Below are 27703 nucleotides of genomic sequence, written 5' to 3' on the forward strand. Positions count from 1 at the left end.
GGGCGGGGCGTGAGGCGCGGGCTCGCGGCGAGGGGAGCTGCTGCCGTTGCTCGGCAAGCGCAGAGTTGACTATATATGGTCAAAGCGAGGGAGTAGCGGCGAGCTCGGCGAGCGCTTCCTGATCCGCAGCTCGGGGCCGAGGCCGAGGCCGGAGCAGGGAGAGGCTGGGCCGCCGTCACCCGCCTAGGCACCGAGCGCGTCGCCTCCCTTCGGGAGCGAGTGGGCGAAGATGCCGTTCGAGAGCAGTGAGTCCGCGGGGCGCCGGCTGCTGCCCGTGCGCCGCAGGGAGCCGCCTTGGGGCGGCCGGATCCCGCCCTGACGGGTCGCTGGGGGTTGTGCGGCCGGTGCCGGGAGCGCTGCCTTCCCCCTCGACAGCCCGGCGGGGAGCGGCTCGTGCCGAGTTAATGGCTCCGCTGCCGCTTGCTCGGGCTCCCTCGTGTCCGCGCCGCAACTGCCCCGGGCGGTGTCTGGGACCGGGCTCGCTCGCCACAGACCCCCGCTAGCCCCGCACGGCTCCCGGCGCAGCGCGGGGTGGGTGCCGAGCGTTCCGCGTCCCGGGCTCTGGGGACAGCAACAAGTGACTGTGGAGCCGACACTGGGGCGGGGGCACCGGCTTTTGCAAGGCGCTGGCTCGGGGTGCCCCAAATCAACCTACGAATCTTTCTTTTTGTAGAAAACGTGTTTGCCAGCCTGCCCCAGGTTGAAAGAGGTGTCTCCAAAATCCTTGGCGGGGATCCCAAGGGCAACAACTTTCTGTATACCAATGGAAAATGTGTCGTCATCAGGAACATTGATGTAACGTATCCTATAATTTTTGTTCATTTCATTATGTGGTTCTTTCCTCTTAGTTTCTCTCTCTGGCTCTTCCAGCTGCTCTCCCTTACTGGTTTGTTCCTGATACTTTGGAATTTCTATTGAGGTCAGGTATATCTCTGCTGAAGAGACAGGAGAGGGTGAATGACTCAGTCATAAAATTGTGGGCAGGGACTACAGAAATCTGTAGAAAATCTCAGCAAAACCTGCATAGTCTCCTCCCTTCCCTTGCTGTAGAATTTAGGTTTGGGTTTGGATTTCATGTTCTGCTTGGCCCGATTAATATGGTCATACAAATATCAGTATTGTGCATCCTAGGGACCTGTTAAAATGATTTTAGTTAACAAATACCCCTACTTGCTGCGCACAGCCTTATAAATCGAATTCAGTGTTGTGTAGCATACTGTTGCAAAAATCAAAACAGCTCTCTGATATTTAATTGGAAGTGTATCTAATATCTGCATATGCAAAGCTCTCAGCCTTAGTGCTAGGGAGCTTCACAGCATATTAATGGTCAAGATTAAACAGGTATGTTCAGAAGGTTATTTTTTTTATGCCTTAAGCAGCAGTTAACTGTTAACAATGTGCCATTTAAATTGTAATACTGATAATCAGGCTGCAAGGACTGCATTCTTTTGAAATGCATGAGTGCGCTGACCTGTTGAAGAACTGTTTCATTTGATTAGGCTCCTCACCCTATTGTCCTGTCCCTCAATGTAAGGTTTGTTTCTGGGTGGGAATATGCACACCTTTCCAAGATATGTTTCACTGATAATGACTGGTATTCTCCTTTGATGGGTATATCTGAATATTTTATTTAGTTGTTAGTGTGTTAAAAGTGCCTTCAATGATGGACTCAAATACTAAATTGCTGACAATTACATTTTTGTTTTTAAAACATTCTCTGATTTGTCTGAATTTGTTTCTAAACTTTCTTGAAATATCAGAACTGGAATCCAATGTAGTTTTAGCCCCACATCTTGGCTAAATGACTAAAACAGCAAAAATGTCTCTTCCTGAAGCCAAAAACGTCATTTAAGAAGGTAAAATGGCATCTATGACAAATGTACAGAAAGATTATAGAAAGCTAGTTGACCAATACAACTAATATTGAATGTTTGTTGTAAAGCTGAAAGTGAACTGGCAAACAGGGAAAATCTTCTGGTATAATAAACTGACTGAAACCTATTGTTAAAATTTGTCATAATGTTTGGTTTTAATGTCAAAAGCATGTATCCTAGTATTTGAGTCAATCTGTTGCAATTTACTAGAGATGATTAGTACTATTTAATGGTACTATTAAAGGACCATGGATGTACTATTGTTGAGCTAATTTCTGAAATATAACCCATCAAAAATAGGGAAGCCTAGATAAATAACTACCTCATGTTAGCACAAACAGGACAACCTCCTGGAGAGCACTACATGGGATCCCTGTACAATATAACAATAACTCTGCCCCAATTCCACCTGTGACTGCTTCATCCTAGTCAATAAAATAGACCACATCGTTGGTGTCTTGCAAATATTTTGTCCTGAGTAAAGCACTTGCGGTAATGAGGATGTTCTTAGTCATAACAGCGAAATCCAAAACTTGCTTTAGTAGGCTGAAGTTCTGGATGTGTGTTGGAAAAGCACTGCTAGGGCAGGAGAGTTCAGTGATACTTGGAAGACTTGATATCTCACAAATATTTTACCTTGGTTATGGATCCTTCATCCTGCAATGTCTGAGGCAGTTTGAGCTATCATAAGCAGTTTCAGTGTAAGGAGCCACATAAGCTTCATTAATTACCCGAATTCTGTGGTTTTGTTTGGTCTCACTTTTTGTTTTTGTCTTGCTCTGTGTGCCCTTCCTTCTCCAGCTAGTGGTTCCTCTTAAAGAATTAATGGTAGTGATATATTCTTGACCCTGAATTCCTACTCCTAATTTTTCTGGATTTATATCTTCTCATTTTAAAGGGTGTTTTTGACTTCTCTGTGTGACGGATGTATGTAAATGAGGGGACTGGCTGTAATGGGAGGAAGGAATAGTACTATTAAATATGCAAATAATATAAACTGGGAAAAGACCCTTCTTTGGCATGTATAATCTTTTAACAGTAGAGTTTTTTTTTTTTTAAACAAATCAAAAGCTTGTCTGTCTTAAATTCAGTACCCTGTAAGTCTTGATTTTTATCCACTTCAGTTGGTTCTTGCAACTCTGCTATAAAAGAGGAACTACTCTGTTGGCAATAGACTAGATCTACAACAGAGGCGATATTAACGTAGTTGTCTTGTAGATATGGCATGTTTTAAATACTTAAAATTCAATCACCCAGCAAAATGGAGAGTGGCAGGGAATTGGGTGACCCTTTAAGGTGCAATAACTTCTGACTTGCCTGAGCTAAAAGTGCACTCAACCAGTACAAATGTTTTCTTGACCAGAAATAGAAAAGCGTTCTCTTGCCTGAGTAGGCTACATTACATCTCTGAGAGACTGACAGGACTGGCAAGAGCAAGACCTCTTCCTGGTAAAAAGCCCAAAAGCTTCCTAATCAGAATAGGTACTCTGTAACAGTCCAGTTTCTCCTGAGCACAGTTGAATCATACTGTATTACTTAGTAGTTTATGATACTGTTGAACAAGTGTTAGTTTATGAAATACACTCACTAACTTTCTGTAGACCAAACACAAGTCCTTTTGGAGAGAAAAGGTTAGTATTCAATGAAATGTCTGGTTCCGTAACAGACTTTCCCAAAGGGAAGTGGAAAATCTATAGTTGTAATGTCTTAAAGCAGTGATGCAACTTAATCTGAATTTCAATTTTCCTATCGATCATAGAAATAACTCTCTATACTACCCCTTATTTTGAAACTTGGAGAAAGCTGCTTATAAATTAGCTTTGTCAAAAGACAAAGTCCCTTCAATCCACATTGACTTAATAAATCTCCTGTGCCTGTTGAGACAACTCCTGTAATAAGTCTCTAGTTCTAGCAGTGAAGACTTAAAGCAGGGCTCCTCAACTTTAGAAGCCCTGGGGGCCATGATGATACTTGAAGCACATGCAGAGGGCTGCAATTTAAGTGTGGTTGCGCGTGCACACACACACACAGCTTCTTTCACGCTGATGGGTGTGAATACAAAGATTAAGGCAAGACAACACAGGCCCCATGTAAGTTGTTTCTGTGATATTAATAAAATGCAATATTTACTGACTTCCACCCATGTGACAGCATTTTTAATGAGCAATGGCAGTACAGGAATTTCACTACTAAAACACATCGAGAGACCATTATATAGATTACCTTTTTTGTTTTGGCTCCCACCTGTGGGCCGCAAACAAATGGGCTGTATGTTGAGTAGCCCTGAGTCAGTACTATACTTAGAAATTACAGGTGCATATGTCCTGCTAAGCAAGGGTTTGTTTAATGTTTTTTATTCTAAGGCTTAAAAGGCATGTTTTACTGAAAACCTTCACATGCTTAGTACTCTACAAAGTAGAACAGTCTTACTTTCTCCTCTCAGTATATACATGTTTCAGAAAGCTACTTCTGCAATGTAGAGAGAGATAGGGTTACAGTGAAATGTAGTCTTTCAGTCAATAAGTTCCAGCCTCCAGTATTGTGTAAATTCCAAAGTATCGGTACACTAATGTATGATGGCCATTAGGGATATTACTTCTCACTATAGCAGCCATGTTAGATGTCTGTCACATTAAACAGTATGTTTCCACTCATCTGCAGTATGTTTCACTTTGGTTCTTCTCCACTCCCTTTTATCCTACATAGGACTTAAATATCTCCAATGCCTCGGCTTTAAAAGTGTCTTGATTCAGTTTTGGAAGCACTGGTTCTCTCTTTCTCTGAAGCCCACTAATATAACTTTGTAATTTTTTTTTAATCTGTAGAACCCAGCAATTGCTGATATCTATACTGAGCATGCCCATCAAGTTGTGGTTGCCAAGTATGCTCCCAGTGGATTCTACATAGCATCTGGAGGTAAAGTATCAGTACACATTCTGGTATGTGGACAGGAATGTTGAAATGCTTAGGTAAAATTTACTGGCACAGACTTTAGGTATACAGCTTGAACATAGTTAAATTACATAATATTTAACAAATATATCTTCCTAACTGTGTGCCTTTTAATGTTACACTATGCTCCATCCCTCATGGAGATAAGGTGGGTGGGTGTGTATTTAGTGATTAAAAATTCAGTTTCTGTGGTTAAGACCTCTATGTAGTTTGGCACCATTTGCGATCTGGCATCCCTGTGAGTGCTCCTGGGCTGGAGCACTCACAGGGAAAAGCCAGCAACTCCTCCACCACCTTCTCAGACTTTCTGGAGTGACATGAGCTCAGGGGGATAGGAGGATGCCTGGAAGAAGAGACTGTGGAGCCCCGTGGTTGGGGTCCAGTGTTAGGTGCTAGGAGTGCAGCTTGGCTGCCACAGGGTTGCGCTCCTGGGTCTCCACAGCCACCCTGCCTCTTTAACCAAGTGCACTCTCCCATTCCCTTCCCCTCCCACCCTCCTGGCTGGCATTGACTGACTAAGAGGGGAAGAGGCAGGTTGTGGCTGCACACAGGGCTTGGTGTGCTCCTGAATCCTGGCTACAGGGTTCTGCAGCCATCCTGCCTCTTCCTCCAAGCAACCTGCACAGTCCCCGCTTGGTTAATTCTGGCCCCTGTGCTGCTGCTCCTGTTGTTTAAGCAGAGCCTGGTAACCAGTGGCATTAGAGCAGCTGGCATTAATTTTCTCTGGACCGGTAAGTTCCCTTGTTTGGGACTGGACCAGGGAGGTTGGGTGCAGGAGCGGGTTGGGGGATGGGAGTTGCTTACCTGATTTCCATCCTCCTCCTGCTGCTCCCAGACACTGCCCCTCAATTGCTCCCATTGGCCAGAACTCCAGCCAATGGGAGCAGTGATGAAAGCCTCCAGGCAAGCAGTTCCCTGCACTGCTATTCCTCCAGTTGCAGGGGTAGGGAGCGGCAGTGTGCAGAGCCACTTCTGGGTGCCCCAGCCCCCCACACACAGCCTATGAGGCTCATGTATGGTCTTCTACTTGTATGTAAATAGACATAAAGGTAACTTACTATAAACTGTCGTTTTGCTCTAGCTGAATGACTTGTCTGCACATCAGCATTAGGAGTGAACTGTGGAATTTTTAATTTTGATGTTTTGCCATTTTTATAGCCTAGAAAACCTATAAAGGGCCTCAAATTCTTGATCTTTAAAATGAAATTCTGCCACTGACTTTGTGTCTTTCATATTTACACACACAGATTCTCACTTTTCTTATTGCTGGCATCTCACTCAGGGCTGCAAATCAAACTGCAACAACTTAGCAGGAAAAGGATATTGATTTTTGCATTTTTGTGTAGAGATTCTATGAAAACATTGAGCATGAACCCAAACTTAGGGAATCTACACTAAACCAGTCCCTTCCTGCCTCATCTAGATTCTTGACAGAAAAATAAAGTTTGTTTTTGATGCTGTTGTATAGAAAGAAACAAGCCTATATTAATGCCATGGTCCATTAGAGAATTGATTTGTCAGATGAAGGGACAAAAAAAATCAATCAGGGACAATTTATAGATGGTAAGTGTTGGAGAATAAATATTAATAAACTAAGTACTATAATCTTTTTAAAGAATTATGTAAAATTTTCATGGAAGCGCTGTTGACAAGCAGTTAACTTAACTTGAATTCAAGCTCCTAACTTGTCATCTTCACTCTTTAAATATGTTCATAACCCTTATAATTCAGAATGAAACCTTCCAAGAGTGCATCCCTGAAAGATAGACTTCCTTAGTCTGCAAGATGAAGTTGACTCCAAATCAATTGGAATCCTGGCTCCAAGGAAGTCCCTGAGGAGCCATATAGCACTTTCAAGGTCTCCTGAGCCAGGCTATAGGGTCTCAATATATAGGTTCTCCTTCTCCATGGAGATTCTCAGTGTTTTGTTTTGTTTTTTGTTTTGTTTTTTCCTCAAAGCTGAGCTGTGCATGGTCATGTCCTATCAAATCTGATTCCATAGCACATGGAGAGGAGGGGTGTCCTTTTTATGCACTTCTACCTGAATAGAACCAGTGTGGACCTGCTATGAGAGCACTCTTTAACTGTTGTGAAGATTCAGTGATTCACCCCACCCAGAGGGCCTCTCCATGCATATCCTAAACTTTGCATATCTTTTGAGCACAGATAGGGTGTATGTGTTAAAAGATCTGGATAATGCAGTCTTGTAAAATCTGTGCAAGAGACATGGCTTTCCTGACTTCCAGTCCATGTGTGGTGTCAAAACTGTGGAGTCTGCTCTCCCTGCCCCAGGCCATCACTTTTGGGTCTGTTCTGTGCTGATAATTTACTTTGCAAAGTTCCCATTTGTTTTCTTCTTGCTAATAAGGCAAGGCAGAAATACAAAATTCCTCTTTGAGGGGCACTGAATGGTAGCGAGGTCCCCCTTCACTGAGAGAAATGCAGCACTAATCTCAGTTGTGGTGTAGTTAGAGAAGCTGCTGCTAAGCAGAGATCAGCTACCAGGGGCATCATCCATGTTCACCATTTGGGTCTTGAGTCTCGTCTCTTCTCCCTTCTCTCCCCCTTCTTGCCCCCAACCTCTCTCTGAATAACCTGTCAGTAATGTGCCACTCCACTGAGCACAGATCAGAAGCATATATTTAACCTTGAGGTATGTCAGTCTTTATTTTGTTTGATTAGGTACAAAATGTTTAAAATGAAGCAATTGTGCATTAAGATGTGTCACTATGAGAAGCACCTGTGCCTGCATTTTTTTCCCCATAGATATTGCTAAGCTGAATTAGATAACCCAGGAGCAAACAGGCTATTTATGCTAGTGTTCTCATCATTGCTACCACGGCAGTAGTGAAATGGTTGGGGAAGTAACAAAAGGTTACTTCAGTGAGTAGGTTACTGGATTTGGATTTGGGAATAATGGGTTTGAATCCAGGTTAAATTATCAGACTTCAAGTTTTTGGGGGGGGGGGGGGGGCAAACCTCTTAATCTACCTGGTACCTTTTTCCAATCTGTAAAATAGTTATAATAAATCCTTACCTCCTGTCATGGGTGTTGAAGTTACTATATTGAAGAGGACCATAAACTGGTAACTTTAAGTACACAAGCTGGTGGGTCTGGCTTTATCATGTAACTTTTAAAGTCCTAATACAAAGAGCAAACTTGTATGGGTGTTCTTATGTTATACAAGACCAAACTTGTTTGAATTACACGAGGAACATCACTATTTTCTCTGAATTGAAGGGCCCCTCTATTTTCAAGAAATGGCAATTTTCAGGTGTATTGAAGCAAATATTCTCAGGTCTCATTTTTGCTTAATGGTCTGTCGTGTTTTAAACAATTTTGCCTGTCATAACATTGTTGAATAATGAAAAAAGGGAGTGACTGCATGGGCCAGAGCTCAAACCAACATGCAAGTTCACCTGTCTGCTTAGAAATGTGGCAGGAGTCTGTGGCTGTGGAACAGGCTTCATCTGCAGGACTATAGAATACTAGGACTGAAAGGGACCTCGAGGTCGAGTCCAGTCCCCTGCCCTCATGGCAGGACCAAATACTGTCTAGACCATCCCTGATAGACACTTAACTAACCTACTCTTAAATATCTTTAGAGATGGAGATTCCACAACCTCCCTAGGCAATTTATTCCAGTGTTTGACTACCCTGACAGTTAGGAACTTTTTCCTAATGTCCAACCTAAACCTCCCTTGCCGCAGTTTAAACCCATTGCTTCTTGCTCTATTCTCAGAGGCCAAGATGAACAAGTTTTCTCTCTCCTCCTTATGATGCCCTTTTAGATACCTGAAAACAGCTATCATGTCCCCCCTCAATCTTCTCTTTTTCTAAACTAAACAAACCCAGTTCTTTCAGCCTTCCTTCATAGGTCATCTTCTCTAGACCTTTAATCATTCTTGTTGCTCTTCTCTGGACCTTCTCCAGTTTTTCCACATCTTTCTTGAAATATGGTGCTCAAACCTGGACACAGTACTCCAATTGAGGCCTAACCAGCACAGAGTAGAGCAGAAGAATGACTTCTTGTGTCTTGCTCACAACACACCTGTTAATGCATCCCAGAATCATGTTTGCTTTTTTTGCAACAGCATCACACTGCTGACTCGTATTCAGCTTGTGGTCCACTATAACCCCTAGACCTCTTTCTGCTGTACTCCTTCTTTAGATAGATAACTTCTTGCATGGACTGTCATAATCATCCTCAGCTTTGAGGGATCTCCAGTGATTGCTGAATACTTATTTGACCTTCTAGGTAACAAGCTAGCTTTTTAATTTTGTACATATGCATTTAAGTACTCTAAGTACGGAGCAGGCCAGGTATTTATGCTTACCCATTGTTGATTGAACTAAAGGTCGTATTGGCACAAGTATCTGCTGAGTGCACAAGAGTCTACCTAAGACACCATAAATTCTGCATGCTGAACTTTGAATTTAGGATTTTGAAAGAGCTATGATTTCTAACGATTATTGGATTCAATTTTATTTAGGAATCTTAAGTCTGTATAATGATATGATAGCGTGTTGGGTTTTTAATACACTAGCAAATTAGTATGACTGAATTTTTTTACTGAGACAGATTGAGACATGTGACTACTTGATACTTGCTGGAACAGTGATAGTTATTTATTACTATGTTATGCAGATATTTCTGGAAAGCTTAGAATTTGGGATACCACGCAGAAGGAACACCTATTGAAGTATGAATATCAGCCATTTGCAGGAAAAATAAAGGATCTTGCCTGGACTGAAGACAGCAAGAGACTTGCAGTTGTGGGGGAAGGAAGGGAGAAGTGAGTAATTCTTTAAAGTATTGTGTCCTAACAATACAAAATCAGTGATGCAGAAAGCTCTCAGCTCCTCTAAGAGAAATGTATGTCTCACTCTTGTTTAGTCTTCTAGATTCACTGTTCAGTAGCAACATTATTTACATGGCATTTCTCAGCTACAGAACTGAGACTAGCTTATTAACTGGGGAAATAGTGCCATTAAAATAGACCCCTTTAGAGCAGCTTTACCTTTTTTCCTTAAATGGTATCAATTCAAGATGGAGGGACACAAGGTAGATAAGAGTCCAATAAAAGATTTCATCTCATACACCTTCCATCTCTAATTTTGGGACCGACATGATTGCATGCAGTATTGTGGTCGATTCGAGATTTACTACCCAGAGGATGCAGTGGGTTGATTTGCTTTGTGTGTTCTGTTGCAGGGAGAACCACAAAGTTTTTAAACTTTACTGTATATTTTAGAGTGGCTTCTGCTTGATCAAGAAATCCTTCTTAACAGTAGGAGCTAGGGCCACTAAATTCAGTATCTATCTTCCTCTTATAACTTAAAGCAGCATAAGAGGCTGCGGGTTTGATTGTACCAGGAAAATGGGATGTGAAAGAGAGAATCAACAATTCATATATAGTTCTCAAAATTGACATCACTCAGCAAATGTTGAAAGACTGAATCAAGATGAGCCAGAAAAATGGGATGAACCTGGAATAGGATTTTCTCAGTAAGCCATACTCTGTTCTGTAAGCTAAGAATTTTGGAGTAGTACTGTGTTTTGACACAGTTAAATAAATTCTTATGGTTTGAAAACTAGGTGACAATGTTACTGGAACCCAAATTACTTATAGCTCTTTTCCTATTATAAATAAGTTTATAGGAATGAAGAAATACACTTTATGGAATTCCTCATTAAAAGTGTGTGTTTAAAAAAAAAAATCTTAATCCTCTTAATTTTTCAGATTCTTAATTCAGTGTTTATGAAGCTTTAAAAAAATGTACATTTTTCTTCTGTACACCCTTCCGTTCCCCCTTCCCCTGGCCCCCAAATTAAGAAGCTGAGCAATGCTAGATAAATATGCTAATGTTGTATGTGTGAGATTCTCTAACTATGTGTCTTCCCCATAAGAAGACACATAGTTAAATTAAATTCACAAATAACCACCAATGACAGTATTCTGTAATGAGTTAGAAGTGCCCATTGTATAGCTTCAATCAGGTATGGGTGTACACTTGCCAGTACAAAAGATTTGCAGACCTGTGAAGGTAGGGGCCAATCGAGGAAGAGTGGTATTTAGACATTGACCATGTACTAGATCGTAAGACTAACTACTGTTTTGTATAAGTTGGTGGTACAGTAGCACCTCAGTTAAGGAGACTGAAAGTTGTTTGTAATCTGAAATATTCCAGAGTTCTGAGCAAGATGTTATGGATTTCAGCCATGGAAGGGCAGGGTTATGGGGCTTAGAGCTGCAACTTCAGTTCCTAGAGGTCAGAGTTCCAGGCCCGGGGGGGGAGGGGGGGCAGCGAGGGCGAGGTGGTGTGGTGCATGAGGCTTTCTAAATCACTGGTCACAACAGCTCTGGGTGGGGGGGGGGGCTTCTGTTTTGCAGGAGCTCCGGGCATTAGACCCAGTGGGTAGTGCTGGGAGTTCAGCCATATGGCTGTGTTCCTGAATACTCTGTTTGGGGGGGCTTCCTACAACTTCACTTCTGGTCTCAGTGAATTGAGGGGGAGTTTGTTGGGAGGTAAGCACTGGGGTCTGATGCACTGAGCTCCAGTGCTCTCACAGGGCAGACATCCTAAGTCTCCCTGCAGCTGCAGGGCCCTCTCCAATCCCCCCTGGGCTGACACCCTGAGCCCAATGCAGTATTTGCTGTGGTCTTGTTTTTGTTTCCGCTGCTGCCTGATTGGTGTCCATTTGACTGGTAAGTCCATATTCTGGTATTCAAATCTTTGAGATTCTACTGTCTAACTCCTAGCTTAATACTTTGGGGGAGGTGCCTGCTGTAATACTTTGTTTGCTTAATGTCTCAAGGATGGAACTGAAGAAATGTGTATGATGTCTTGCATGTCAATGTACATATTTATGTATCTTTTAAAATGCTCAGAAGTACATAAGTTAGAGCAAAGTCATTAATGTTTTCTAACTAATTGTGTTGCATTTCCAGCAAGTATAGCTTCATTTTAGAATCTTGCTGAAATGGTTATCTAGAGCATATTTACTTTATTTTGGAAGTGAGTATCTTTTGTGCTGTTTTAAAAACACAGCTGACAAAGGACCTTATGTGCCAAGGAAACTTGTTTGTGGTTACAGGCTAACTCTGAGGTTTTTTAAAAATATCCTTGAATTAGTAACTGGCAACTTGTTGGTCTGCTAAGATTTCTAGTCACTCAGTATCTGTGGCCCTTCCTGGGCTTTACTGAACTGTCACTGTAAGACAGCGGTGGTGAACTTCAGGCCTTGGGGGGTGGATGCAGCCCCTGGCTTGCTTGGATCCGGTCCCTGAGGCTCAGAGTTCCCCACCACAGGGCTGAAATTCACAAAATGTACTAGGCTGGACCTTTCTAGACTCTGGGGTGTAAGGGTGAATGAGGAGTGTCTTTTCTCCTCAGTTGGGGGGCCACATCAGCAAGAGGATCTTGTTTTGGTTCTCTTTTCCTTTGCTTCTCTTGTCTCGTGTGTGACCCCTGACTAATCTTTCTGTGAGTCAGCAGCCCCTGACCCCCAAAAAGGTCCCCCACTCCTGCTCTAAAACCTTACAGTAAGGTACTATGGAGATATCTCTGTGGTGGGCTGCATAAGCTAAATACTTCACTAACACTTTGCACTTGGAATACATGTGTATTCCTACAGGACTTAAAAGCAATAATCAACTGTTTTGGCCTAAACCACATGAAGGACTTGATGTGGTTTTATATTCCAGTGTTCCATACTGTCATCTGTTTGTAGCAACTATCCAATTGGGATGACAACTTGCTTTTAGGTAGTTGATCGCTTAAAATGAGATCCAAGGTATACTTTAATTTATAAGGTTTTGTATATTTGCATCTCTCTTTTGTACACGTGGCAGATGTGACTTTCTGAGGTATGGATTTTTTTTTTTCTGTCTTAGACAAAGGACTTGAATATCCGTTAGGGAACAACGTTGCATTTGCATGGGATTAACTAGATGACCTAATTTCTATTGTCTGTGTGCACTCATACCAATTACTGGTGTATGAGGAGTTAGCCTTCATGTAACTTTTTTTTATTTTATGAACTAAGTGTGTATTGTCTTCAAATAGATTTGGAGCAGTGTTTCTGTGGGATACTGGCTCTTCAGTAGGAGAGATCTCTGGGCACAACAAGGTGATCAACAGTGTGGATATAAAACAAACAAGGCCGTATCGTATCGTGACTGGCAGTGATGACAACTGCAGTGCTTTCTTTGAGGGACCACCATTCAAATTCAAGTTTACTATAAGCGTGAGTCTAACACACACATTCTGTTAAGGCTGTGCATTAAGTCAAATGGTGTATATTAAGTCTGAACAGTTCTCCGGCATACCTAATGTGTGTTTGATATAAATCATTGCCATGAGAACTTAGTTTCCACAAACGCATGTTTGAGGAGAATTGAAAGTCTAGCTCAAGCTCATAAAACAAAATAAATGATGGGTTAGAAAGGAAACAATCTAGTTTTCAGGACAGTATAATTTTAAGTGTGATGTCTCTGATCTGTTTCTGTACTGGCTTTAATTCACTCTCCTGAATTTGCAGGAAGGTAACTGGAAACAATTTTCAGTATTTGTTGGAGGTCAGTTCTTTCCTTTGTCTTAGTGGAAACTCAGTATTCAACCATGTGCCTTAATCTTTCAACAGTGTCCAGTTTGGGGGATGAGGGTTTAGAATTTTCAAATCTCTTTAAAGGATTTGGTTTCTCAATTCTAAATAGGAGTTAAGCATCCAAATCCACTGAGGCAGCTTTGGAAGTGTTAGCCTAGATTTTGAAAAATCATTACTGGTGGTTATTTTATTCTTTGCTGCTACCTTCTGTCGGGGGGGGGGGGAAATAAGTAGTCTTCACACTGCACTAGTGCAATACGAAGCAGAAGTTAACTACCTGCAGCTCCCATTGACAGTGTTTTGTCATTCCTAGGCAATGGGAGCTGTGAATGGTATACCAGTGGGTAAATAAAGCATCTGGTTGTCCACTTACTGCCCATTCCTGTCTTAGGGAGTCTCTATCTTATTACTCCTTCTGAGTAGGGCTTGCCACTCATCCCTGTTGCAGATTAAGTCCCTACCATACTAGTAGGTCTTTAACTCCTTTCAAGAAATGTAAACTCAGTGACCTGACTCTTAAAGGCAGTTAGAAACCTATTGTTTTTACACATGCCTTAAGTTGACTTAAAATCCTTACTGGTTTAACCTCTCTGGTCCAGCAACATCCGAGGTCCAAAAGGACTATGGATGTTGCTGAACCATAGAGCCCCAGGGCAGGTGGAGCCAGGAAAACCCACTGATCTGCTGACAGCAGCTGATCTCCCCTGGTCCAGCAAACTCTCCTTCAGGATCTGTCAGCTTCTGAGGGTGTTGGACCACGAAGGTCCAACCTGTAAAGTACTTTTTTTTTTGTCTGTTTTCCATTCCAAACTTAACTGATTGTAGCTTTGGAGATTAGGGATGTAAAAGGTTAACCAATAAGTCTTATCTTTAATTGGTGAGGCGTTCTGGTTAACCAGTAGTGGCTGAAGTAGCTGCTACCTGCCCACCCTGAAAGTTTAAATGATTACTGATAGTGGCTAGACTTGTCTATTGGCAACTCTGCTTCAAATAGTTCAACTTTCAGTAACAGTTTCTTTAACAAATCAATGAGTAAAAATAAGTATTGGGCATGAAATGGATGCATTTTCTGATGATTGAGTGGAATTCAATTTACCTGCAGAAAACCTTGGTAATCAGGCTTATGCATACGAAATGGGATAGGATGGGGTAGAGGCAAAACAGGACTGCTCATCCTGCAGGGGAAGAGTGCTGTTGTTGAGCCTTCTTGCCTTCTAGCCAAAGCCATGATGAGTACTCGTGATCTGACTTGTACCATGCATTAAAGCTGTTTGAACTGCAGAACCATGGATGCCATGACTGTCCTTGACCCACCTCTGTCATGTTTACCAATGCTAGACTGGTTCAGAGGTTTCATCTGTAGGACTGTCTGTCCCTCATAGCCAATATGTGGCTTGAGGAGTGCAGAGAGCCTCTCACAGGAGAATTTCACTGTAAGTGAATGGATCTCATGGGGGTCAAGTAACTAATTTGAGACTTCTGAAGCTTTTATTTTTTCATTGGTTCTTAATTGCTGTCTCCTGCAGGACCATGGCCGTTTTGTTAACTGTGTGAAGTTCTCGCCTGATGGGAATAGATTTGCTACGTCTAGTGCAGATGGCCAGGTAAAAATGAACTGCCACCTTGATATCAACTTGTGGGAGAGGGGAATAATTGAGTTACATGCCCCTTTTGATGAGATTTGGGGGAGCAGTACTGCAGCCTACATGCTTTCTTTTTACTATGAAAAAACAGGCTTAAGAACTGTCATTATCCCCCTGTGATACTGCTGGAGCAGCTGTTCTACAAAACCCTGGTGCTGCTTCTATCAGGCTATCCCTGTTTCTCTTCCTGATACACTTCCTCAGTGCAGGTTACGTATGTTCTGGAGGAATGACAGCCCTGCCTATAGCTCTTCTCTTCTCTTCCTCCTCCCCCCCTCCCCCCCAGCAAGGCTTTCTTCAGTCTGAGGGAATTTGAGAATTCTTGGATATTTTCCTTTATGGAAGAGCTTGATTCTGTACCACCCTATAGCCATACTTGTGCTCCACTACTGGTCTCTCAGCACTGGCTGAGAAGGTGGGTGTAGAGTAAGTGGCTAGGTAAGAGTCTAGCTGTACACATTATCAGCTGAGGTCCAAAGGATGAGTGACAACAGCACTATTGTCATGGATAGCTTCCCTGCATAGAGGAAGATTTCAGTGACTAGCAGGAAGCTGCTGCTCTTACAGGAGGAACAATTAGCATAATATTTGTCAGTGTTTTAGATGTCAGACTTCCTTAGAACAGTGTACTGTTTTCATTTAGAATACCATAACATCCTCTGGCACCTAAATATTTAGTACAGCAGTATGCATTTGTTTTGAAGACTTGACTTGAAGTTACTTTTATGCCTGCAGCAAAGAGCTGTTTAATGCACATAAATAACTTACAAAATATAAGCCTCCATTTAATTGTCATTTGTCTAATATATGTATAATAATGAGTTTTTGTGGGTTTTCTTAAAGATTTTTGTCTATGATGGAAAGACAGGAGAGAAAATTTGTGCTCTAGGTGGAAATAAGGCTCATGATGGAGGCATTTATGCTGTAAGTATTTATAGTTTTGTAACTACAGCATAATACATACCTAACTTCCCACTGACAATGTATTGTCTTATAACAGTGCATTCAGTGTACTAAAACAGATATTCTGTTTTTACAGATTAGCTGGAGCCCTGATAGCAGTCATTTGCTTTCTGCTTCTGGAGATAAAACTGCTAAAATCTGGGATGTTGCTGCTAACTCTGTTGTCAGTACATTTAACATGGGATCAAATGTTCTGGATCAACAGTTGGGTTGCTTGTGGCAGAAGGACCACTTACTGAGCCTCTCCCTTTCGGGTTACATTAACTATTTGGATAAGAATAACCCAAATAACCCTCTACGTGTCATAAAGGTATGTTGACTTTGATCAGGCTGCAGCAGCGCTTCTGCTACACAGCTTGGTTTTGGCAATAATCTGTTTAGTAGTAGTAACAATTCCATCAAGCTTGGATATTGTTGAACAAATCACTGACTTGAAACCTCAGTCATTAGCAATCAAATATAGTAGTTATACTTTGCAAATTTGTGAGTAATGGCCTTAATTATGCTAATAAAATAACTTAAGCACGTTTAAAAACTAGGGAGGAAGGTTAAGATGACACTGAAAGATTGAGTTAGAATAGCACACATGGGGATTTTATTTCATCATCCTGCAAGTGTTAAATGTTATGAACAAGGAGATATGGTTCACTATGCAGTCAAGCTTTAATATTAGGAATTATGTGGCAGGAGCTTACGTTTTTGCATGAACTAGAAACCTGTGTCCTAGATATTTTTTTATTGTTACTGTAAATCTGGCAACCAGTACACACACATAGGCGACCATATTTAATTATCTCCTAATCATGGCACTTGCTTATGATGGAACATAACACTTATGTATTGAAAGGAATCTAGATCCAGAAATAAAAAACGTGCCTAATCATACCAGAGAATATCTATTTCTTTGGAATTTGTATGGAAATATAAAGTGTTAAGTACTCAGTGTATTGATTCCTTGAAATGGACTTGAACAACTAGTCATTTGAACTTTTTATATCTCACCAGTAGCACTTCATGAACATATTAGCTTTGTTATAGTTTGAATAAGTTAGTGGGTGATTCATTTCTCATTATATTGTCTCACAGGGTCATAGTAAATCAATTCAGTGTCTGACAGTGCATAAAAATGGTGGAAAATCCTACATTTACTCTGGAAGCCATGATGGGCACATTAATATCCTTTGTTGTGATCAAATGGATTATTCTAATCCCGCTTTTCTTTAAAACGGATATTCAGCTTTCTTGGAACTCAAGCACATTTTCTTCAATAAAGTGAACTTTCTTTGACACTTCTGAATAAAATTGTATTGCTGAATCACATTGCTTCTAACGTTCTATACATGGCACTTGTCTGTAGATTTATCATTCTCTGGAGTAACTTGCTTTCCTGATACCACAGTAGTCTTACTAAATCCCTATTAATGTTTATAAGAATGGCCATGCTGAGTTAGACCCAAGATCCATCCAGTCCAGTATCCTGTGTTCAACAGTGGCCAGTGCTGGGTGCTTCAAAGGAAAGAAACAGAACAGCTAACCACGTCAGTCCATAACTCTTTCAATTCTGAACTCCATGTTGCTCTGCCTCTAGGCTTTTATACTAAATATCTTTCTGCATTGCTCTAAACTGCAAGTCTTTTTATACCACCTTATGGCTTTAATTTCATTGCTGTCCTCAGAGTGGGCGGTCATCTTATTGTTTCTTGTCTAGCCAATGTCTCAAGTATAGTCAGGTCCCCAACCCCAGAATTTGGACATCTATTATTATATAATAACCTCAGTCTCCTCTAGCCTGTGGACCAATAAACGTTGAATGCAATCTAGCTCTCCCCTGGGGTGTTTTGAGAGTATTAGGCTGTGAGGTCTGTAGCTGAACACTACTGATCTTTTTTCAGTAATGGGCAAATGTGAGTGTGTTATCTCTTTATTCCCTTAAACAATTATGTATAATACTCAGGGCTCGACAAATAATACAGTCTACTTGCCCGTGGCGAGTAGATTGTAACCCAGAAGAGCTGGGTTTGGGTGATCTGCGCATACGCAGATCGCCGGACAGCGTGGCTGGCGAGTGGAGCTCACCGCAGTTTGGCGAGCCCTGATAATACACTTGCTCATTAGTGAACATAATGCACCCTATAACTGCATTACCTCTTTTTGGAAAGTATGTGAAAATTGAGGACTTGCTGAGGAAGAAACTTTGATAACATGTCAGAAATTCCTCATTAGTCAAAGATACAATGTCCCTACCCATATCTCCCTTGGAAGGTGTTCCTTAGGCATGGAGACCTAATGCTTTCTAATTTATGTGCCAATACCTTTCTACTGTTCTAAACTGATTATCAAGTAATACTTGAGTTGGTGTGTTTTCATTAGTTGGCATTTGGGAGATGCAATCATTTCTCTCCCCCCCACCCCCTCCCACTCAGAAAAAAAATTCCTTAATTCTACTCTCCACATTATTGGGATTCTGAAACTGGGGAGAATGATGGCTTCTCTGGAAAAGGACATACAAACCAGGTTTCTAGAATGGCTGTGGATGAATTGGATCAACTGGTCAGTTGCAGTATGGATGACACAGTGCGTTATACTAACTTAAACAAGAGAGACTACAGGTTAGTGAAGCTACTACATTTGGTTGTGCTTGAATGTGGTGTGTTTAGTTGTACCAAGAGTCTTTCACTGATTGTAGTGTAGAATGCTGAATAGCTTCCTCATCTAGCTTGTGCAAATTTTCAAGTTACCATGGAAATGCTAGAAGTGCTTATAATACCAAATTTGCTTTATCTCTGAAACAAGTTCCTCAGTGTATTCAGGCAACTAAATTTTTATCTTCCATGCACGAGAGACTGCTTTTTAGATAATATATTTTCTGATTATATAACTATACCGGTCTTAGCCTGGTGTGTGTGTGTGGGGGGGGGGGGGGGGTTGGGGTTGTGTCTTTGTTTGTGTGGTGTGTGTGGTGTGGTGTGTTTTTTTTTTTTTTTTTTTGGTAGTATTGGCTGACTCTTTGTGTGAGGGTCTTGTTGTCTTTCTAAATATTCACTGTATCAAAGAAAACACGTCCTAAGATTCTTTTTGGAAACTCTTCTTTCCCCTGTGGATATGACAATCCTGCTTCTTCAGGAGATGAAGCGTTCTAGGGTTGCCCATTCTCTCTGAAGTTGAATTTAAGATCAATCAATTCTGAATCAGAGCATCTACATGACAATTTAATGTGGGGAAAAAATCTAATTAAAAATTGTATTGAGTGGTGCAAAGACAATAAGACCTAATTTAGCATCTAGCTAAGGAAACCATCTTCATACTGCATACATGAAGACTTCTTTCCTGATTACTTTTCAAGGATCTCTCAATAGCTGATTGTTGAATTGAGATTTATACATAAAAAAAAAAAAAGAGATGATTTTGATCTTCATTTTATTCCTTTTCAGTGGCCAGGATGTTGTAAAAATGGATGTTCAACCCAAATGTTTAGCTGTTGGTCCTGGTGGATATACAGTAGTTATATGCATTGGTCAAGTAAGTACAGACCTAACCAGGTATTTTTCTGGTACAACCACTAGACACCACAGCTGGCCTGGACCAGCAAACTGAGGCTTGGACTGCAGAGCTGTTGCACTGCTGTGTAGACTTTTGTGAGCTTGAGTCAGCTGGTACAGGCCAGCTGCTGTGTCCTGTGTAACTAGTGCAGTATTTAATGCTCTGTGTGTATGTCATTGGTCTACTAACAAGTTTCTTAGAAAAATATTTCAGTGGAGGAGTCTGTTGGTAGAGGCAGCTGTCAGTTTGGGTCAGCTGTTAATATTAGCCCATGGTAATACTTAGCACTTGTATAGCACCTTACTATTTTTAAATTCTGTACCAGCATAACTAACTCAGTCTTACACCAGCAGATTCTTTATCTAAATACAGTTTTGGCACTGCTTTCTTTAAATCAGCTTGTTTTATTTTAAATTGATACAACCTCTGATGGGAATGTGTTATACCGGTATAAAGGTATTCTTGCATCCATGCTAGTTACCAAACTTTAAAATTAGTGGAAAAACCATATATTTTTAAATCGGCACCCAAACTACGTGTAGATGTACCAGTGGATTTACTGCCTAAGAAGGTTGAGTCAACATGAAAATCTAGCTGAAATTTTGAATCCAGTGCTGATTTACAGCAGTGTGGCAGCTGCTGCTGCTTTAATTGGTTATCCTACTTTTTGGAGTGCATGTGTCTGAACTATAAATATGAAAGGTAATCTTTTCTGCTAGTGAGCAGGAGCAAATATGTACTTAACTTTCTAGCTCTTATAGTGATTATGAGGATGTCAGGGATTTTTGGTTTAAAATCTTATTTTTATGGACAGATGATTATAGCTAATAAAATCAGTTATTTGTTTTTTCCGATTATAACTACATTAGATATGGTCAGTATGATAGTCTTAGGACCTTGGTCAATAGTAAAAACATACATTCACCAGGTTTCCTTAGTCTGTTGCTTGAGCATTTGTTATTTTGGCTGACTGTGTATCAATCTTTAGTGTACAGCTTGCTTATCTCTTGGCTCTAGGAACATACTCTGGTAGTTTGAAGATTTTTTTTTTATATTTTTTTTTTTTATTTTTTTTTTGGTATGACTCAAAGCAAAGATCCTTGTTTCTTCAGGAGTATCTGTTGAAAACCACACTTAGGGTGTGTCCAGCTACATGGCTCAGTCGATGGAGCCATGTAGATTAGGCTGATCAGCAGAGGGAAATGAAGCCGCGATTTAAATAATCGCGGCTTGATTTAAATTTAAATGGCTGCCGCGCTGAGCCGACAAACAGCTGATCAGCTGCTTGTCGGCTCAGCGCGCTAGTCTGGATGCTCCCGTGCCAACCTAAAAGCCCTTTATCGACCTCCCCGTTATGCCTTGTAGGATGAGGTTTACCGGGGCGGTCGATAAAGGGCTTTCATGTCGATGGGGAGTGTCCAGACTGCCCCGATCTGCCCACAAACAGCTGATTGGCAGAGCTGGGCAGCCATTTAAATGTAAACGAAGCCACATTTATTTAAATCGCAGCTTCATTTCCCTTTGCCGAACAAACAAATCTACATGGCTCCGTCGACGGAGCCATGTAGTCTAGACGTACCCTTACATTCATAGGTAGTGGATATTGAGTAGGGATACTGAATTGCATTTAATCGACAATTTCCATTGACTAGTCGTTAAGGGAGGAAACTGCAGAGCCGCAGCAGGGGTTAGCTCCTGGTCTCTGGGGCTAACCCCACTTTGTGTGTCTGCCTTTTAAACATATTAAGAACCGCCAGGCTCTAATACTTTTAAAAAGGCTGAAGCGCAGTGGTGGGAGGGAAGAACCGGGCATGAAGCTTGCTGTGCCTCTGCTTTTTAAACTGTATTAAGCGTCTGGCAGCTCTTTTTACATTTTTAAAAGCAGAGGTGTGGCATCTGGGAGTGAGCCGGGAATCCGTTGATTCCCAGATCATGCCCAGTCCCCTGCCTCTCCTGACCCTGCAAAGATGGTGTTCGGGAGGTGGGGGGAACCAGCTTCCCCCAGCACCGGCTCCTGTGCTCCTCCCTCCTGCTGCATCCAATAGAGGAAATATGGGAGGGGGGAGCAGTTAGTCGAGTTACTAATGGACTATCTGATAAGCATAAGCTTATCGGATAAGTGACTAGTCGCTTAACTGCCTAATATTTGAGGCTGGGGAAAGCTGAGCCTCCCTAAACAGCCTTGTGTGGCCCTGCCCATGCTCTTCTTCCAGGCCTCATCCTGTTAGCCCTGACCACAGGCAAAAAGGGAGCTAGCCTGCACAGTGGGGCGGGGGAGGATGGGAGCTGAATGCCCTGCTCACTCACCCATCTGGCCCTCTGGCATTTCAGGGATTGGAGAGGTGGACCTCTGAGCGCCAATGGGATGGGTAGGGTCTCTGGCCCACCCTTTCTGCCTGACACTTGCCTCCCTGAACCTGGTAGTCACCTGCTGCCCATGCAGTCCTTTGCAATGCTTTTGACTAATAAGGATGTAGGTTGAACTTTCATGATCTAATTATCAGCCGAACTGTTTTTAGTGATGATTATAGTTGGATGGGGAAATGATCCTTTGGTTAGGAGTGTAATAGCATGTGTACTTTGACGCGTTCTTCCCCACAGAAGACAGTCCTATGAAATAGCATTTCAAGCAACACCTACTAGATTGTTCCATGCACCTCTTTTTGTTGTGACTAAATGAATTTCAGCCAAAAGAATATGCAAGAGCAAGTCCTGACTGCTTGCAGTTAGTAGATGGAAGGCAGCCTGCACCAGCACCTGCGTCACTTCTAAATGCTTGTGGGAGGAAAAAGCTTAGTCACCAGTCATCATAGGCATCTCATTCATTCTATGCAGATTAGAATTGTATCTCGGTATTCTTTGAACCAATATCTCCTATTGTAACAAACCAGGACTATGTAGCACTTTAAAGACTAACAAGATGGTTTATTAGGTGATGTGCTTTTGTGGGCCAGACCCACTTCCTCAGATCTGAGGAAGTGGGTCTGGCCCACAAAAGCACATCACCTAATAAACCATCTTGTTAGTCTTTAAAGTACTACATAGTCCTGGTTTTTTTTTTTTTTGTTTGTTTTTCAGCTAGACTAATATGGCTATATCTCTATTACTATCTCCTACTGTGGCTCACTAGCATAGTGCACTAGTATGTATGGGGAAGACAGTATGACCTCTGAAGCATTTTGAGCCAATGGTCACTAGGGTGCATTGCTCTGCATTTATAGATCATCTTGATGAAGAACAAGCAGAAGTGCTTTGCAATTGAAGACCCTATCTATGAACCAGAAGTAGTGGCTATTCACCCAAGAGATGGTACTACTGCAGTGGGAGGACTGGTAAGGACACATTCTAGTGAAAAATATTCCATCGTTGTGGGCTTTAGGTTATGGTTGCATCAAGATATCAAAGTTGGCAGTGTACTGTTGGGGTAGTGTGTGTGTGTTGCGGTTTTTAAATTGGGGGGAGGGGAAATAGTGCTGCTGGGTGTGTGTGTGTGTGTGTGTGTGTGTAGGTTTTTTGTTTTAGTTTTTTAAAAAGAGCTGGCCTCCTACCACTAGTCCAGGATTGGGCAAACCATGGCCCATAGGTCACATCTGGCCTCAGAGCCTTTTAAATTTGACCCTGAATCTATTTCTGTGTTCCAGCCACCAATACCACTTCCTGGGTGAAACACCAAGTGGTGGAATGGGGCAAGTGATGGAAGGGCCCACCCTACAACTTTCACACCCAGACATGGTGCTCCAACCAGATAGTTTGCCCACCCTTCCACTAGATTCTCCCACTTCTGAGTGTGTGTGTGTGTATATATACTAGCCACAATATCTTCTCCCTACTTATCAAAACTCTGCCAGTGTTAATAGCATGGTTTTTAATTTGATGGAATATGGCCAATATACCCCTAAAATACTGCTTGGGAAATACATAGAAGGGGAAGTATTTGTAAATACAGAGGCTCCTCTAACTTAAGCCTGATTGATTTTTGTTGTGAAGCATTGACTTTTATTATTAACTTGCAGGATGGGAAAGTCCATTTATATTCAATACAAGGAAACTCTCTGAAAAATGATGAGAAGACCTTGGAAGCTAAAGGTCCTGTGACTGACCTAGCATATTCTCACAATGGTGCCTTTCTTGCAGTTTGTGATGCAAACAAAGTTGTCACTGTGTTTAGTGTTGCTGATGGCTATGCGGTAAGAAATACTGTATTTGACTTGTGAAATACTTCTAGTCCTAAAATTCTATGTCTAGAAATGAAAGCGCATAGCTAGGTGTGAGTTAGCCTTTATTGCGGGGGGGAGGGGAGAGGAGAGTAAGATGCTGCTAACATCTACTTGTGAATAATTCAGCCGTGCTTCTGTTGAGAACAATTTCACAGCAGCAAGTTTGAAGCCTCACAATTATGAGGAGAGGAAAAGAGCAGCATAGGCTGGCTGCTAGGAAAAACAAAATACAAACTTCACCCAAATCTTGTAACAAAGAACAAGAAAAATAGAGAAAACAAGTTCTATCCAAACAAAGGTATCTTTTTAAAAATCACTTGGCAGTATGTAAACTGCAGGGAGGAGAAGGAAGTCAGGCTAGGCTTACTGTGGTTGAACACAAACTATATAGGGTTTCACAAAGTCATTTGAATTACATGGTAGTGTCTATATAATGGAAGCCTCAGTCACAACAAATGCACAGTGAACTCCATGTGCCTTTCCCTGTCCATTATTGTGCATGTCTGCAAAAGAGTTCCCTAACTTCTGGAAACTGGGCTGGCCTGAGGAAGCAGTCTGATCAGACTATAACCTATGCAGAACTGTACAGTTGGCTTTCTGATAAAGCATTGTGGCTAGCAAATTAAATCTGTAAAGGCCATGCACTGAAATGGCAAGAATTGGAATTAGGGATCTAGCTGTACATTGTACTTCATATGCTTTTCTCAATAAAGAAGGCAAGGATTAAGGTTGAAACCTTTGTGGTAGCTAGACTGAGAGTTCCCAGGCTTGTCTCTTGGAGGTGTGTATGTGTGGGTTCTCTTTGAGGACAACAGGTGATATTTCAGATGAGTGGTGATTTTTGTGATCACGGTTTTCCCATGGGCTTCCCCCCCTCCTTTATAACTTTTCTGTCTGTGTTCTTCTGGGAGCATAGTGTCTCTCTTAACCCACCACTATTGTTGATGAGCCTCTTGGAATACTCTGAGGTACATCATGTGTACAACTTGTGGCATAGAAAGTTGTAGAGAGATGTCTGCAGGTTTTGCATCTATTATGGCAGAGGCTGGTGCCACTTTGAGATTGGGTACCCTAATCTGTAGGGCATTTAAAGAGGGAGGGCTTGAAGGACAAAAGTCAGGTTGGGAAAGATTTATATCCAGGATGTAGTTCCCATCTAGTATGGATTATTACTTAAAACACCTACCGTACAGCTACTTTCAAAGGCTTCATATAACCTATGTGTACTATAGCTGACGCTGAGCAGGCCACTTTAGAGTCCTAGGATCACCAGTTTGTTTACTTGAACCTCCAGACCTACCATTTTTTATCAGTTTTGGTTGGAATTCTGTTGGGTCTTCTCAGATGTTTATATAAATAGTATAAAATGGAGTTTTTAAATGGCTCTCAACAAATTTTATGGCTTAGGCATGCTTTTCAAATGTAAAAGGCACTTAGTTTGCAGTAAGCTTCGGGGGGTAGCCAAGTTAGTCTTACAGGGGAAAAAAAACAGGAAATGGTCTGGTAGCACTTTGTAGACTAACAAAACATGTAGATGGTAACATGAGCTTTCATGGGCACAGCCCACTGATACCATCTACATGTTTTGTTAGTCTGTAAAGTGCTACCAGACCATTTGTGTGGGTTTTTTTTGTTAGTTTGCAGTGTTTCTCTGTATGTGGAGTATACAGATATTTAACTGTTCTAACTAGAGATGTAAGTGACTAGTCGACTACCCAATAAGCATAGACTTATTGGGTAGTCGAGTTGCTACTTGACTAGTCACTCTGCCTCCCTCTCCCCATGCTACCTCTGTATTAGAGGCAGCAAGGGGGGAGCAGGAGCCAGCTTAAAAGCAGGTGCCCACCAGCACCATCTCCATAGGGGCAGGGGCAGAGGCAGTGGAGAAAGGGCTTGAGTGGTGACTCAAGTAGGCCAGGCGCGAGCGGGGACTATCTGCTGTGACTCTGCCTTTGAAATAGAGCAGGAGTCCTACAGGAAATTCCATTGACTACTTGATTAGCTGATTAATGAAAATTAACATATTAAAATTGTTGCATGATGAGGGACCATATCACAGGTAGCAGAAACAGCTACCTGAAGTAATCTTAAATGTAATAGCCAGTTAAATAACACCATTTTTCCAATAACTCCCAAATAGGAACATAACGTCTTCTATGGACATCATGCAAAAATTGTTTGCATTGCCTGGTCTCCAGACAATGAGCATTTTGCTTCTGGGGGTATGGACATGATGGTTTATGTTTGGACCTTAAGTGACCCGGAGACCAGAGTCAAGATACCAGGTATGTTGTGTACTTAGTTGCTATAAAGAGATTAGTTTTGAGACTTTTATTAGCCTCTCTCATAACAGGAGCAGGGCTTACTGTGTCAGGACTGCATCAGCAGTTGTCTTGCCATCTAAATAGAGGCAGGGTCATTTAATCTATCTGTAATTTAATTATGGGTCGAGACTACAATTCACTAAGTGCATTTGATGGTCAACTGCATTTTACAAGTACATTACTTATTACAATTCAAATTTTGTTCAAAATACTGGCTTAAGATGACTAAGAGCTGATAGCTTCTTACATGGTTGCATTTTTAAAAATTCTCAAACATACCTACTTCCCTCTTTACAGATGCTCATAGACTACATCATGTAAGCAGCTTGGCATGGCTGGATGAAAATACCCTGGTAACCACATCCCATGATGCTTCTGTCAAAGAATGGTCCATCTCCTACAAATGAACAGTCCTCCTACTTGAAAGAACCTCATCAGGGACTAGAACTACTGCAGTGGAACATAGCATTTCTCTCTTTAAAAGAAAAATTCTAATGGCCTCTGGGTCTTCTATCATATCTTCATATCTTTACAGGGTGTTCATATCTGTAATTAAATGTATTTTGAAAGCTTTAGCCAGTAACACTTTGCACATGAAAAGCACTTAAATTATGTCTGGAACTTAACCTTTGTGCTGAACATTCCAGAGGCAACAGCCAAATGAGTTGGCATGAAAAATTCAAACATGATCAGTTCTTCTTTTCTAACAGAGTCTGTGTGAGATTGTACAGCATGAGAGAAATAATTCTCATTTTTTCTAATTACAGAACATTTCTGTACTATGGTCATAAGAATATTTAGATGTGATCCAAAACAAATCAAGCTGTGCAGCTACTGTATATTACTTTGCTTGTCTGTACTGCACCGAACTGTTGCCTCAGATTTCCTCCTTCAAATAATGAAATGGGCTACACACATAATAAACGCTTTATGTATTTCATGTCAAAGTTTTGTGGTTATTTTAGGATGGAAATGTGGGATTTTAATGTACTTACTGTTGTCAGTATAATGTTTACAAATAACTATCATGGCATTTTCTCACTCTAGAAAACATCTTTGTTACCTTATGAACAACTGAGAATGTCTGGTCATTTCAATGTCAGGGGAGAACTTCTGCTTCTGTTTAAAGATAAATTTGTTTCTTAAAGAGAAGAATTAAGTTGATGTAAACACTTTCAGCATTAACACCTGTTTAATACAGGAATTAAACTGAATCATTGTTATGACTTGAGGTGATTTTTTTTTTTGCATATTAATTTAAACTTTTTTTCCTGATTGCCACTTCTGCACTTTTCCCCAGAAACACAAACTGTTAGAGCTATTAACCAACCGTATATCACTCACTTACCCCACCCCACTGGTCAAGTTTGCCTTAAGTGACTTGGAAGTTCTGATGGTTGGCAGGGCAGAGGAAAAGACTTAATTGTCATTGTGTATTGGTGAGACATAATATGCGACTTGTCTTGGTGGCCAAAAAGGAAACTCTTACCTTTGAAGTGTTTAAATAGCTGGAATTTTTTTCTTAATTTTGTTCATGTTAATAGTCTTTCTCCCTCTCCCGCCCCCCACCTTGATCAT

The 27703-nt window shown here is 41.4% G+C and overlaps 1 protein-coding gene across 1 annotated transcript; it reads left to right on the forward strand.

The window, feature by feature from the left end:
• Positions 1-27351, forward strand: WDR1 (WD repeat domain 1). The gene is made up of 15 exons (XM_075930733.1): positions 1-245; positions 674-795; positions 4700-4790; positions 9476-9623; positions 12898-13078; positions 14965-15042; positions 15925-16005; positions 16121-16354; positions 17131-17218; positions 18497-18653; positions 19476-19563; positions 22806-22916; positions 23598-23771; positions 25942-26086; positions 26423-27351. Exons 1-15 carry the CDS (start codon positions 230-232, stop codon positions 26530-26532), a joined length of 1824 nt encoding a protein of 607 aa, XP_075786848.1. The 5' UTR covers positions 1-229; the 3' UTR covers positions 26533-27351.
• The last annotated feature ends 352 nt before the right edge of the window (positions 27352-27703 follow it).

This window comes from Pelodiscus sinensis, chromosome 5 (genome assembly GCF_049634645.1).
Source record: "Pelodiscus sinensis isolate JC-2024 chromosome 5, ASM4963464v1, whole genome shotgun sequence".
Lineage (NCBI taxonomy): Eukaryota > Metazoa > Chordata > Testudines > Trionychidae > Pelodiscus > Pelodiscus sinensis.

Coding starts and splice junctions, on each gene's coding strand:
- WDR1 (XM_075930733.1), top strand. Junction 9,624..12,897: donor GTGGGGGAAGGAAGGGAGAA/GTGAGTAATTCT, acceptor GTCTTCAAATAG/ATTTGGAGCAGTGTTTCTGT. Junction 15,043..15,924: donor CGTCTAGTGCAGATGGCCAG/GTAAAAATGAAC, acceptor GTTTTCTTAAAG/ATTTTTGTCTATGATGGAAA.